The 14299-nt window shown below is 47.1% G+C and overlaps 1 protein-coding gene across 2 annotated transcripts in view; it reads left to right on the top strand.

Moving 5' to 3' along the window:
* Window positions 1–270: 270 nt before the first annotated feature.
* The window catches only part of MRGBP (MRG domain binding protein), a 47295-nt gene continuing 33266 nt past the window's right edge, over window positions 271–14299 (top strand). The window contains exons 1-5 of one of the 2 annotated variants that reach the window (XM_073580931.1): window positions 271–548; window positions 7453–7574; window positions 7948–8029; window positions 10222–10296; window positions 10432–10614. In XM_073580931.1, coding sequence (XP_073437032.1) covers window positions 410–548; window positions 7453–7574; window positions 7948–8029; window positions 10222–10296; window positions 10432–10614 — 601 coding nt within the window. In that variant the 5' untranslated portion in view covers window positions 271–409. Of the gene's footprint in view, window positions 549–7452; window positions 7575–7947; window positions 8030–10221; window positions 10297–10431; window positions 11960–14299 lie in introns of those variants that run through there. The other variant, XM_073580932.1, reaches the window with a different exon arrangement.

Raw genomic sequence — 14299 nt, 5'->3', positions numbered from 1 at the left:
GCCACCCAAAGTGCCTGTAATATTCTCAGGCTTCCCACTAAATCCAATGTCCATGTAAAAAACATAGTGCCCCAATAATCTAGTGTTATGCCATACTAACAGGTGTACAGCAGCAGATTTCCCTCTAGTTGGCGAAGTACTAAGCGGCCCACCTGTCTGCAGTAATTATTAGGCACCACTAAATGTGCCCGATATGTGCAGTACCTATAAGCCACCACTAGATGTCCCCGCAGTGTGCAGTACATATAAGCAACCACTAGGTGTCCTTGCTGTGTACAATAACGATAAAAGCCACAAGATGCCTCTGCAGTATGTATAAGTCACCTCTAGATGTCCCTGCGGTGTGCACTACCTCTTTCCTCCAGCAGAGGCCGTAGCTCTCCGGTGTTTCACCGTAGTGGAGGCTACGATGGGTGAGACGGAGACCGGGGAAGGAGCTGTGGAGAGAGCGGAACCGGTCCCGGAACTCCCAGCGGAGGAGCCGGTGCTGTGGAGCCCGGAGGTAGAGGTGTGCCTGTTTCACGCCATGCTCGGCCATAAACCCGTCGGTAAGTGAAGGCCGCAACTGATCCCAGGGCTGGAGTAGACGGCCTCCCCGCTAGCCCCCCATCCCCCTCGGGTAGACAGACTGCGGCCAATATGGGGTCCCGTCCTGTGTTTCATGGCTGCAGTAGGGATTGTTCTCATGTCATCCCTGGAATAAAGTGACAATAGGGATCCGATTATACCGAGGTCAGGGGACGCATGCGCAGTACAGGCCGTCATCCAGCTCCTAATAACGGGCTGCTGCCAGAGACAATACCGGGCGCAGGGGTCACGTGACTAATGAAGGGGCGTGCGTGCGGCGCTGTGTGTTTCCAAGCCGGGGATGCGATGCTGTTGATTGTCCGCTTTACCTCCCCTTTAAGGCTTGGTTTCCAAGGCAGCTATAGAACAGTTAATGTGGAGCTGGTGAGTGTCGGGCCCCCTCACTGCAGTACCAGACACAGCCACTAGGACACTGGTGGCGCTCTCTCTACATGCTGCTCGGTGCTGACCCAGTGGTTGTGTCTGGTACCACAGCTGAGCCCCATGTAGGTAAATAGGGGTCATCTGAGCCAGCAAGTGCCCTCAGTGAGGGGAGACCCCTCTGACGCTCATCTCCCCTCACAACAGTGAGTGTGGAGGTACAGTATGCCCGAGCAAATAAGGGGAGAAGCCAGCGCTGCTTGTGGTCAGAACACAATACATAAAGTGCATGTGCACATACTGACTTCTACCTGTATTCCAAAATGAGACATTCAGCAAACAATTGATCAGTTCTTTGAGCCACCGCGCCGCGCCAAGGCATTCTCATATGGCGCAGACCTACTCTACGTTTGTTATATTCGCTGTGCCATTACCGCCTCCTAAATGTATCACAAGCAAGACCACATTAAATGCAAATTGACATTAGACTTGGTAAGAATAAAGGCCAGCCGCCGGGATCCCTGCCAGGTGTTGCTGTCAAACTCCTGCTGTGTTGCAGGCTCTTACCAAGATCCTGGTGCTTGTCCAGAAAATACAATAAGTCCACAATCAGAAGGAAAAAGGACCATAGCTCTCACCGATCCAAGTAGAAAGGCCGCTTTTATTGGCACACAATTATTAAACTTCATGGCGGGGAGGCTGTGGGAGAGAGTGAGCACGCACCGACGACGGCGCGAATAGCGCTTCCACGGGTCAGCACTATTAGGAGCGAAACGGCCGTCATCGGTGCGTGCTCACTCCCACAACCTCCCCGCCATGAAGTTTAATAATTGTGTGCCAATAAAAGCGGACTTTCTACTTGGATCGGTGAGTGCTATGGTCCTTTTTTCTCCTGATTGTGGACTTGAATGCAAAATGAACCTGAAGCGTTAGAATCACTCTCATGGAGCCAGAAAGGGCGAGCGCAGATAAAGGGAGTGACTCAGAAACGCATCAGGTACAGTTTGCATTTAATGTGGTCTTGCTGTTAAAGGGAATCTGTCACCCCTTTTTTGAGATCATATAATGATCTCATTCAATTGTGTGTCACATAAGGATTCTCTTAGTACTTTTGCTTCCCCCTGATCCCGCACCTTTCATGCATAATACCTTTTTTATATCGGTTCAGATGTATGTAAACTGTCACGGTCCGGTCCGCTGGGCGGGGCTTATTCACCTGCTCCCCCCCTCCCTGTCTTGCTCTACACATTTCTTCTTGCGTGAGCTCAGGGGCAATTCCCGTGCAGATGAAACACCGGCTGCAGCCAATGCCGGACACCAGGAGCAGCGCCAGACACTGAGAGAACAGAATGGTTTGTTATTTTATAACAATATGCAGCCAGAGATGATGATTTTCTGAAAGAGGACAACCCCTTTAAGGCTACTTTCAGACTTGCGATACCAGGCGCAGCACTCGGCCGCCTCTAAGCTCCGCCCCCGGCCGCGCCCCCTCCTGTCAGCTCCTCCTATGGTCGCATGACGCTGCATGCGATCAGCATACCCTATATTTAGCGTTAGCTACGCTGGTATGTTTTTGCCGGCGCATGCGCCCTTTTAGCGCTGCGCCGAGCGCACAAAAATGCAACAAGGTGCATTTGGCGCATGTCGGCGCATGCGCCGGCAGAAACATACCAGCGTAGCTAACGCTAAATATAGGGTATGCTGATCGCATGCAGCGTCATGCGACCATAGGAGGAGCTGACCGGAGAGGGCGCGGCCGGGGGCGGTGGCCGAGCACTGCGCCTGGTAACGCAAGTCTGAAAGTAGCCTAAGTGAGGGTGAACTGTAGTACCAGATAGCCACTGAGACATGCGTGGCGCTGTGTCCGAAAGTAGACTTGCAACTCGCTGCCGCTGTCTGGCCCTTTTTCTCTAGTAACTGACAGCATACTAGTGGCCACTGTCGCCCCATGTAAAGCAAATCTGTCAGCACAAAAATGACTGTTCAAACCAAGCACATGCTGTCGGTGCACCCTTGGCGTGGCCTGAACACACCTTTAAGTGCATTTTTCCACCTACTTGTTTCCCATCTATCTTTGCCCCTCACTGACTCTTGGAAAGCCAGCGCTGTCAATCAAGCAAGAGGAGGAGCAGATAAAAAATCAGTAGGTGGGAAGGTGTAGTGACCTGAGCTTGGTTTGAACAGTCATTTTGTGCTGACACACTACTTCTAACTCCTTCATGTCAAGGCCAATTTCCATGTATGCTTTTTAATATTTTTGTTTTCATCCCTTTCTACCAAGAGCTATGACGTTTTTTATTTTTCGATTGACCTAGCCATGTGAGGGCTTGTTTTTTTGCAGATGAGTAGCTGGAAAAAACAAATTCCAAGTATGGCAGGGGAAAAAAAAACTTTATCTTTTAACTGTGTTTCATGTGTGATAACTTACAGGGTTAGTAATGGGAGTATCTTATTGACGCCTCTCCATTACTAACCCATGGGTTTGATGTCAGCGAACATAAAACAGCTAATAGATGTGCCATTTCTGGGGCGGCTGAGGGCTGATGTTAGTCTGGGAGGGAGCCAATATCCATTGTCCTTTCCCAGCTTATTAATATCAGCCCATAACTGTCTGTTTAGCCTTTGCTGATTTTATTAAAATTAGAGCGGACCCCACATAATTTTTTTGGAGGATACCCCCTTCTAAATTACCGTATATACTCGTGTATAAGCCGAGATTTTCAGCCCATTTTTTTGGCCCCCTTTTTTTGGGCCCCCTCCTGGCTTATACACGAGTCATATACCGGGGGGTCGGCGGGAGAGGGGGATCGGGGGTGTCAGAGATCATACTCACCCCCCTCCTGGTTCTTCTCTGCAGCCCCCTGCTTCCTCCATGTTCTCAGCGCCCCTGCTCTTCCTGCTTCAGCGGTCACGTGGTACCGCTCATTAAACTCATGAATATGTGCGTATTTATGACTTTAATGAGTGGTACCACGTGACCGCTGAAGCAGAAAGAGCAGCAGCACCGGAAATATGGAACAAGCGGGCTGCGCTGCAGAGACGAGCGCCAGGGTAGGGTGAGTATGAACAGGGGGAGCCATATTCACCTGTCCCCGTTCCATAGCCGGCAACGCTGATGAGCAACGGGCAGCAGGAGGTGAGTATACAGTTTTTTTTGTTGTTGTTTTTTGTAACTGAGGCAGCAGCAGCAACATGATGGGGCCACTCGCTGTGCGGCATTATCTGGGGCCACTCGCTGTGCGGCATTATCTGGGGCCACTCGCTGTGCACCATAGGCTTATATGGCGAGTCAATAAGATTTCCCATTTTTTTGTGACAAAATTAGGGGGGTTGGCTTATACACGGGTCAGCTTATACACGAGTATATACGGTACCAGTGAAAACTACACATACAGCTGTAAGCTGTTATTAATAGTGGCCCCTTCTCAAAATAATAACATAATATTTTATTTATTAGCTAAACACATGTACAGTAAGCTGCAGTGAACTAATTACACAGTTAGGTCCATATATATTTAGACAGAGACAACATTTTTCTAATTTTGGTTCTAGACATTACCACAATGAATTTTAAACAAAACAATTCAGATGCAGTTGAGGTTCAGACTTTCAGCTTTCATTTGAGGGTATCCACATTAAAATTGGATGAAGGGTTTAGGAGTTTCATCTCCTTGACATGTGCCACCCTATTTTTAAAGGGATCAAAAGTAATTGGACAGATTAAATAAAATGTTCATTTCTAGTACTTGGTTGAAAACCCTTTGTTGGCAATGACTGCCTGAAGTCTTGACCTCATGGACATCACCAGACGCTGTGTTTCCTACTTTTTGTGCTCTGCCAGGCCTTCACTGCGGTGGTTTTCAGTTGCTGTTTGTTTGTGGGCCTTTCTGTCTGAAGTTTAGTCTTTAACAAGTGAAATGCATGCTCAATTGGGTTGAGATCAGGTGACTGACTTGGCCCTTCAAGAATATTCCACTTCTTTAATAAACTCTTGGGTTGCTTTGGCTTTATGCTTTGGGTCATTGTCCATCTGTAGTATGAAACGACGACCAATCAGTTTGGCTGCATTTGGCTGGGTCTGAGCACACAGTATGGCTCTGAATACCTCAGAATTCATTCGGCTGCTTCTGTCCTGTGGCACATCATCAATAAACACTAGTGACCGAGTGCCACTGGCAGCCATGCATGCCAAAGCCATCACACTGCCTCCGCCGTGTTTTACAGATGATGTGGTATGCTTTGGATCATGAGCTGTACCACGCCTTCGCCATACTTTTCTCCTTCCATCATTCTGGTTGATCTTGGTTTCATCTGTCCAAAAAATGTTCTTCCAGAACTGTGCTGGCTTTTTTAATGTTTTTTAGCAAAGTCCAGTCTAGCCTTTTTATTCTTGATGCTTATGAGTGGCTTGCTGTCATGATCTCAGTGCGGGTTTGACTTGCACATGTCGGGTTAATGTCTGGAACCAGTGCTGATGACTGGCATTTCTGGGGTTAAAGGTTGTGATCCCAGTACAGGCTTACCTGCACACCTGGGGCTTATGATTGTGGCCTCTCCCTGGTTCTGGGAGAGGCTTCGTATAGCCTCAGGACGCTCCCATCCCTGTCAGTTATACTTTCGCCCTTGGCATAGTGTGGTGACCCCTGAGTGTGTTTGTGCTGTGTTCTTGTTTATCTGATACTCTGTGTATGACTCGGTCTGTTCTCTGGATACTGCTTGTTGGATTCTGCCTAGTACCTTCTATGTCTGTTTGGCTTTGACCACTGCCTGACCCCAACTCTCCGTTCTGTCTCATCCCTGGTACTTTACTGTTATCTCTGTGTATGACCCGGTTTGTCTGACTTTGAGAATTCCTTTATTAGTGTTATCTCTGACAGCAGGACGCTAAGCCCCGCCCCCTTGCTGTCACATGACCGTAGGTCCTTCACTGCTCACTGACTTTAGTTTCTCCAGGTCCTGTTTGCCTGAACTATCCGGCCGTGTCTGACCCCGGGCCGCTCTGCAGTGTGGGTGAGTCCTTGCTTATGGTGGCTGCACGCCGACTTTAACAGGACCGTGCCACTTGCACCATGCAGTGAACCCTCTGTATTTACTTTCATGCAGTCTTCTCTTTATGGTAGATTTGGATATTGATACGCCTACCTCCTGGAGAGTGTTGTTCACTTTGTTGGCTGTTGTGAAGGGGTTTCTCTTCACCATGGAGACTATTCTGCGATCATCCACCACTGTTGTCTTCCGTGGGCGCTCAGGTCTTTTTGCATTGATGAGTTCACCAGTGCTTTCTTTCTTTCTCAGGATGTACCAAACTGTAGATTTTGCCACTCCTAATGTTGTAGCAATTTTTCGGATGGGTTTTTCTGTTTTTGCAGCTTAAGGATGGCTTGTTTCACCTGCATGGAGAGCTTCTTTGACCTCATGTTTCCTTCACAGCAAAACCTTCCAAATGCAAGCACCACACCTCAAATCAACTCCAGGCCTTTTATCTGCTTAATTGATAATGCCAAAACGAAGGGATTGCCCACACCTGTCCATGAAATAGCCTTGGAGTCAATTGTCCAATTACTTTTGGTCCCTTTAAAAACAGGGTGGCACATGTTAAGGAGCTGAAACTCCCAAACCCTTCATCCAATTTTAATGTGGATACCCTCAAATGAAAGCTGAAAGTCTGAACTACAACTGCATCTGAATTGTTTTGTTTAAGATTCATTGTGGTAATGTCTAGAACCAAAATTAGAAAAATGTTGTCTCTGTCCAAATATATATGGGCCTAACTGTATATCTTAATGACATGTGTGTATATGTGTGTGTATATATATATATATATATATATCTGTATTTATGATTTTTTTTATTACTTAGAAAGTATCTAGAAATGACAGAATTACTGTATGTAAATGCTGATGTTAAAAACGCATGTCATATGGATGCTAGGTGATACAAATCGCATTGTACTCACATGACAATCGTCCGACTTTTCAAAAACAACATTGGAGAGATTTTTCTTTATGCTGATGAGTGCAAGCCCTTAAGGGGGTTTTAAACATAGCGATATCGCTATAACGTCACCGATTTTGTGACGTTATAGCGATATCGCTATGTGTGATACTTGCCTCCGACCGGCTCCCCCTCTGTCCATCACTGATCGCGCGAGAATGTCCGGCTCCATTTCTCGTCGTCAGCTTCCTGCTGGGCTTCCTGCTGTGACGACGAGCGACGCGTGGAGGCGGGCGGGAGGACGTCAGGATCGCTGTGTGTGAAAGGTGAGTATCGTGCGCTGCGTCGCTGCTGCATCGCTGTGAGATCTTTCTGTATGAAAGCTCACTAGCGATCATTTAGCGATGCACCAGCGATCCTGACCGGGTCGGATCGCTGGTCGGATTGCTGGTGCATCGCTAAATGTAAAAGGCCTTTAGACTCTGACTCCTCGACATGTTGATAACCCATCCTCCGGACATATTGTCATTGTTATTATACCTTGTCCATTGCTTCTCTTCCTCCCTGTAGGTGTGAACAGACACTTCCACATGATCTGCATTCGGGACAAGTTCAGCCAGAACCTCGGCCGTCAGATCTCCTCCAAGGTTATATGGGAACATCTGCGCACCATGTATGACATGCAGGCACTGGTGAGTGCAGCTAATGGAGGCCTTCCTGCACTAGTCATGGTCTACCAGCTTGCACATTGCAGAGTCACTTCTGACCTTGTAGTTACTAAACTCTGGAACATTTTTGATATATGCTAGACCCCCTGATGCCCCCTGATGCTTTATTAGGTGGATGTCCCAGTCCGGAGACCCCCACCGATCGTTCAAATCACAGACTAGAAGCGCTCAGCTGATGCCTGAGTTCGCACACCGTGGTGCAGGGTTTGATCGGTTGCCCCTTTCTGATCATCTGTCCGTCGGAGGGTTTACAATATATGACATATTAGCGCTTAGTGGCACTCTATGTAGTGGCCATTGTAGCCGTCCTCTCCTCATTCTGTGATTTGTTCCTCAGCATGAATCTGAGATCCTGCCTTTCCCAAATTCTGAGAAGAACTTTATTCTGCCTGAGGAGATTATTCAGGAGGTGAAAGAAGGTGAGTAGCAGTGACATTGTGTAGTACTGTGCTCATACAGGGAAGTTCCTTCCCTCTGATTTTTTAATTCAGCACTTGCCATATCAGAATCGATTATCTGTGGCAATTTCCCTTGTAGCTAAAGAAATCGCGATCAGACAATTTCTGTTAGAGCAACTGTCCTGATAAGTAATTTCCACTGATCTCATTACATGCGAATCAATGCCCAGCCATGTAATTCACAAATATATAGTTACCTAAACGCCTACATCCCCTGTAAAACGGGTGGCTATCACTTCCGACTTGCCACATATACAGTTGTGCTCAAAAGTTTACATACCCCGGCAGAATTTTTGCTTTCTTGGCCTTTTTTCAGAGAATATGAATGATAACACCAAGTAGCCATTGAGCAGGGTCATTTGGATGTTTTGGTTTGTCATTATGTTTTAAAAAGAGAAAGCACAGTAGTTTGACAATAAATGGCTTCACCCAACCACTAACCATGAGTGGAGAAAAAGTTTGGTGTTATCATTCATATTCTCTGAAAAACGGCCAAGAAAGCAAAAATTCTGTTGAGGTATGTTAACTCTTGAGCATCACTGTAGACATATTCGACTTGGCTACGAATTCCTGTGTTTTCAGTGCAGAGAGGGGAGAAAGCCTTCATAGTTTAGGTATTATAGACCAAATTATCCTCATCTGTGGCAACAGTACAGGGGGGCGGCCAGAGGCCCAGTACACAGATGGTTGCCCTAAATCGGCACGCTCACCTAACCTTAAAGGAGTTGTCCACTACTTGTACCAACCCTTCTCATTGCATATGTTTGCACCCCAGTAAAATAACACCTATACTCTGCAGCGGTGTCAGCACTGGCTCTCCCAGGGATCGCATAACATTGTGTCACGCAATCCCTGCAGCCAATCTGCAGCCGCTTCTCTCTCCCACTTTTGGGTGTATCATATACCTCCGGAGGAAGAGATGAATATGAAAAACATGGAGTGGGAGTCCAAAATAAATTACAAAACATATAAATTTATTAAACATAGAGGCATATAAAAGATAAAAATCATGTAACAGTACAGTATCATGATTATAGTGAGAAATGGGTAGGACAATGTGACTCTCTAATATACAAGATATGTAAGGGGCGGGAAGAGCAAACACAAAGAACATGTATCAACGCATTATAAAAGTGATAGTGCTTTAAAGTTACAAGTGCAATATATTCCCATATGTGCAAGTATGCGAATGGAGTGGTACCTTTTCTGCCCAAAATTGGGACCTGTATAAGCTAATAGATAGTACCAGGTAACAGACCATCTGCATAAGTTCATATAGTCCAAAAAAATTCTCTTACTCATAGTTCCCCAGGAGAGACACCATGTAGGCAGCGCCAACGCACGTTTTGTGTTGGCTTCTTCAGGGGGGCCAGGAAGAGAGCAGCAGCTCACACTTTCTCCGGATGTACAAGATTTGTACTGAAGTATTGCTATATATAGTGTAAGTGATTGGACGATTGCAGGATTAAGTCCCCCTAAGGAAAAAAACATTCAAATTTGACAAGCCCTTCTTTTCCCCCCATTAAAAATGAAGATGTTAAAAACAATTTATAAAAAATCCACATAGGTGATATCACCATATTCATAAAAGTCCAATATATCAAAACATGAAATTAATTAACCCAACTGGTAAACACTGTAAACAGGGAAAAAAAATAAACTCCAAAATTGAAAATTTTTTAATTACCAAAATACTTCAAAATCATACAGTAAGAAGTGATTAAAACATTGTAAATATCCCAAAATGTTTTCAGCTGGCCCTCACCTGCATTAATGGAAATCTAAAATAGTTTTGAGTCCTGGGAAATGGTGACAGAAACTAATAACAAAAAATGTTGGTTTAAAAATTTCCCCCAAAATTTTTCATCACTAGTGTCATAAAAAAAACTGGACAAATTTGGTTTCGCCCTAATTCTTTTGAAGTGGTAAATGATGAAACCAGGTCATTTTTAGCACAGAAAATGAGCACTGGAAATACAGAATCCCAAAAAAACAATGTCGGAATAGTGGAGGGAGGTTCTCTATCTGGTGTAACATTAATCTACTTTGGAAATGTGTGGCCAACTGATAGTCGAGGTCTTCATTAGGAATCATCATTGATCTGGCCTCTTTCTTTGGTGCATGGGTGATTATTGCTAATGACTTTGTTTTAGGTAAAGTGATCAGCGAAGATGACATCAAAGAAGAAGCCAAGGAGGATGTAGATCTGCACTCGGCGTGTGAAGAAGGTGAGGCAGCTGTTTTCCCACTGATCTATGGTACCATGAATGTGTGGATGTATAATGGTGAAGGATTGACGCTCAGGGTTCTGGGAAAGTGCCTTCTTCTGTGATTTCTGATAGTTTCACAAATGGTTCTTTCAGCTTTTACAAACTCATCAACAACTTCAGGGAAGACTGCAGACAAACCCAGCAAAGAGAAGGAGAGGACACTGTCCGAATCTGGCTCCAAGGAGTCTGGCGATAAGAGAAAGCGGAGCCGCCTCACCGAGAAGGTGGTTAACGCCAGCAGCAATCCATCTAGCCCCAATGCCAACAAACGGAGACGTACGTAAGGCTGAGATCTGCCACACGGGCTTGTAGGACACTGCATCGTGGCCTCAGAGCTTCTCATCTACAGTATCCCGTTACCGGTGTCTTGTTGGCGTCGGTAGACACAAGTTTCGGGGAGCGTGCTCTGTTCGGTTTTTACACTGAAAAGTTGGGTTTTTTGTGTAAGGTGCACAGAGTCCTCCGTTTAGGGGAGGGGGGCAGGCCCTCCGGTTTGTGTTTTTTTTAATTAGCTATAGTTGTTAGAGGGGGATTCCACATTCTCCTAAATACGGGTTCATAGACCGAGCATATTTTTGGTGCTGATACTTTGTAATATTAGTGTGTTTTAGGAATGAGGAGGGTGCTGACGCTCACGCCTGCCTTATAGCTGGCCATAGACATGTAGAGGTGGGTGACATCCTGACCACCCCTGTCTCCTATTTAAAAGAAATTCTGCGCATGCTATTTAAATTTTAGGGAGGATAAGCGGATGCCAGGCACCATCACTGTTGGTTGGTCTTGACAACTAAAATCTAGTGTCCAGACCAACCCATTCACCCGGACTGAGAAATTATAGAAATTTCCTTTAAGCATCGGTAAGACCCCGAATGCCGTAGCATAATGGGATTATATAAAATCTCATTGGCAAAAACCCATCACTTACAGGTGAGGATGAATTTCTCGCCTTTCCTGTGCCTCTATCCTACTGCCATAATGTGTCGCCCATAATGATATCACATGACCATTGCAGCCAACTGCGATACATGAGCCTTCGCGCTATAGTCCACAGTCATTGGGCATTGTCGTCACATGCCCTCATTATATACGCTATTCCACTACTCCAGAATCTAAACACTGGTGGAGTCAGAGTGGAAATGGAAAAGATTTGGGCACAGAACACTGGGAATTTCCATTTTAGGAAAATCTCACAGGTGGGTTCCCACATACTTGTAGCAATTAGGACAAAATGCAGTTTTGCACTATTATTCATGCAGGAGCAGCCGAGTAGTAGAACACCCATAGGTAAGTTAGTTGTGGGACTATCACTCCCAGCATTCATTCTTGGCCGGCCTATTGTGAGCCTGCCACGGTTATGTTACATCTTATGAAGTGTTTTAAAGCCTCAGACCACAGTCTGTTGTAGGTTTCCCTTAGCTGTAGTGGACACCAGCACCTGGTGCCTTGTATTTTTTAGGACTTGGGTATTATAAGTAGGGGCTGATATTTAATGCTAGGGGGCAGTTCACAAGGATGACCCCCCCCCCCCCCCCCCCCAGGACTGGTGCACAGGACTGCAGCAATATATTTAATGTTTTTAATGATTTATTAAGTGTTTTGTATATAAAGCCATTCCATGGTGTGTTGTGTCCCCCGTTTTATTCCTTTATTTGCATATAGGATGTGAGGGGGACGTGACATGAAGTAATTTGGTTGGGGGGGGTTCGCTTATCCACAAAGAAAAGCTCAGAAACAATGTGTAGGGACCAAAATAATCAAAAACGGTCCAAGAAAGCACAAATTTGGTAAACCCCTAAAAATTAACCTTTAATTCAATTATTTTTAAAAAGTTTTTAGAAAATTCTAAAAGACTGGGTGACATCGGGCTTACAATAGTGCCCAAAAATTGACACACAGAAAAATTTATCAAAGGAAGAGGGGTAAACTCGCCCTAATGTGTCCCTTCCTGACTGCGGAGGTTGGCACCCTAGTTGTTGACGATGTGGCGCCCCCGCTCAACGTTGGTAACCCTAAAGACCCTTTATCACCCTAACAAAACAAAAAAAGGGATGCACAGAAAAAACCACACACATACAAATATACCCGAAAAAAATGCCCCTAGTGGGTAGATAGCACTTTTTCTCCTATGAGACATATTTATATCTCGTAGTCAAAAAAAACTCTCAAAGAAGTAGAAAAAATGCAGCTCCTATAACTTCTCGTAGTAAACAATGCGTATGCTACAAAAAAGGACCGACCATATGCACAATATTAATGCCTGAAAAACGTATACAGTAAAGCATTAACCAGCCTCATAATCAAAGAATAGGCTTAGTGTACTACAGCAATAACAGCAACATCACTCCAAGCAATTGCTAACCAACTAGTGCAAAGAGACAAATCTGTATAAGGCCGGTTTCACATTTGCGCTTTTGAGCGCAGCGACGGCCTGCGCACGGCCGCCGCTAAGCCCTGCCCCCTGCCGCGCCTCCGCCGGTAGCTCCGCCTACCGGCGCATGACGCATGCGTCCTGCGTCCCCTATCTTTATCACTGGGGGGCGCAGGCAGGTTGCGTTTGGCGCTGGTCGGCGCACCGTCAAAAGGACGCATGCGCCGCCAAACGCATACTGCGCATGGCCTGCGCCCTCAGAACAATCGATACTTATCAGCCATTGATGTAAAGAACGCCCAAACGTTTTAAACGGATACATCACCATTCTGTGGCATAGAACACTATAAATGGTCCTGTAAATGACTGTATAAAAATAGTTGCTGCCAAAAAAAAAACGGATTGCATACGGATGGAGAGATTAAAAATCACAGAGATCGCATGACACTTGCATAGCACTCCTCCCTTTTCTCGTTCGCCTTATTGGGGGACACAGAGACCATGGGTGTATGCTGCTGCTGCCACTAGGAGGCTGACACTATGCACAAAAAAAGGTTAGCTCCTCCTCCGCAGTGTAGACCCCACCGACCGGCAGGAAGTTCCTCAGTTTAGCTTAGTGTCAGTAGGAGGTGGACACGGGTCTTTTATTAGACCCCTATCTACCTCGTCGTGCGTCGTTCCTTTACAGGTTTCGGAGGGATACGGAGTGAACAGTCACATCCGTACTCCCACAAAGAGACTATGAGTACGGCGTGTACTGCCACCCCGTGTCCTCATAGGTCTCCGCGGCAGGACCAGGAGCCTCGCACAGGTGCGTGCCAGCTATACGGACGGTCCTTGCCCCCCGCCTCCCACCATCTCGCCTACCAGAGCCTGACGGTTGGACGAGGCGTGGATTCCATAAAGACGACAGACAGCGTGGGATTCTCAGGTACCTTTATTGTGGCCCCCGGCCTGGGTGAGTATGCGGTCTAGCGGTTCCCCGGCGTTTTCATCCTAAGGCGGTCGCCAGGGGACCACGGTAGGGCCTGCGCGCCCGCTTCTCCCCACGGTCGCCGCATCCATGAAGGCCCCTTTTCTTTCGGGCCTTGTTCTGCGCCCCCCCCCCCCCCCCCGTTTCTTCTTCATCCCGGCAGGGGTATACAGGGGTCGGGCTGTGGGAAGCAGGGACGCGGCCCGGGGTTGCGGCCCGGTGTTGCGGCGCATCTTCCGCGCCGACCCCGTGCTGACAGGCGGCCGGCGCTATTAATTTAGGCCCCGGCTTCATCTCGGGCCTACCGCTGCGTCGCGGCCACGCCCCCTGCCCCTTTCTTCTAAGCGGGCTTCTCTCCCGCCCGTCCTAGGCCTTCCCAGCCCCCTTGCCTCACACCAGCCTGCTATTGGACAGCGGGCGGTGCTAAGGGGATCTCTGCGGCGAGCTCCGCCCTTCTTCTCCCTCTGGCAGCGCGCCCTTTCCCTGGTGGTCGCCATCTTCTCAGCCTGCCAGCCGGACCTCATTCCCTGCCGGATTTCGGTCGCTGGGCCTTTTTTCAGCCGGATTGGCCTGGCCTCATCCTGCAGCCAGATCAGAGAGCGTCGCCCTTGGGGACACCG

Source organism: Dendrobates tinctorius, unplaced genomic scaffold (genome assembly GCF_039654945.1).
Source record: "Dendrobates tinctorius isolate UK_male_01 unplaced genomic scaffold, ASM3965494v1 ptg000065l, whole genome shotgun sequence".
In the NCBI taxonomy this organism is placed as follows: domain Eukaryota; kingdom Metazoa; phylum Chordata; class Amphibia; order Anura; family Dendrobatidae; genus Dendrobates; species Dendrobates tinctorius.
This window is presented reverse-complemented; position numbering and strand designations above follow the sequence as displayed.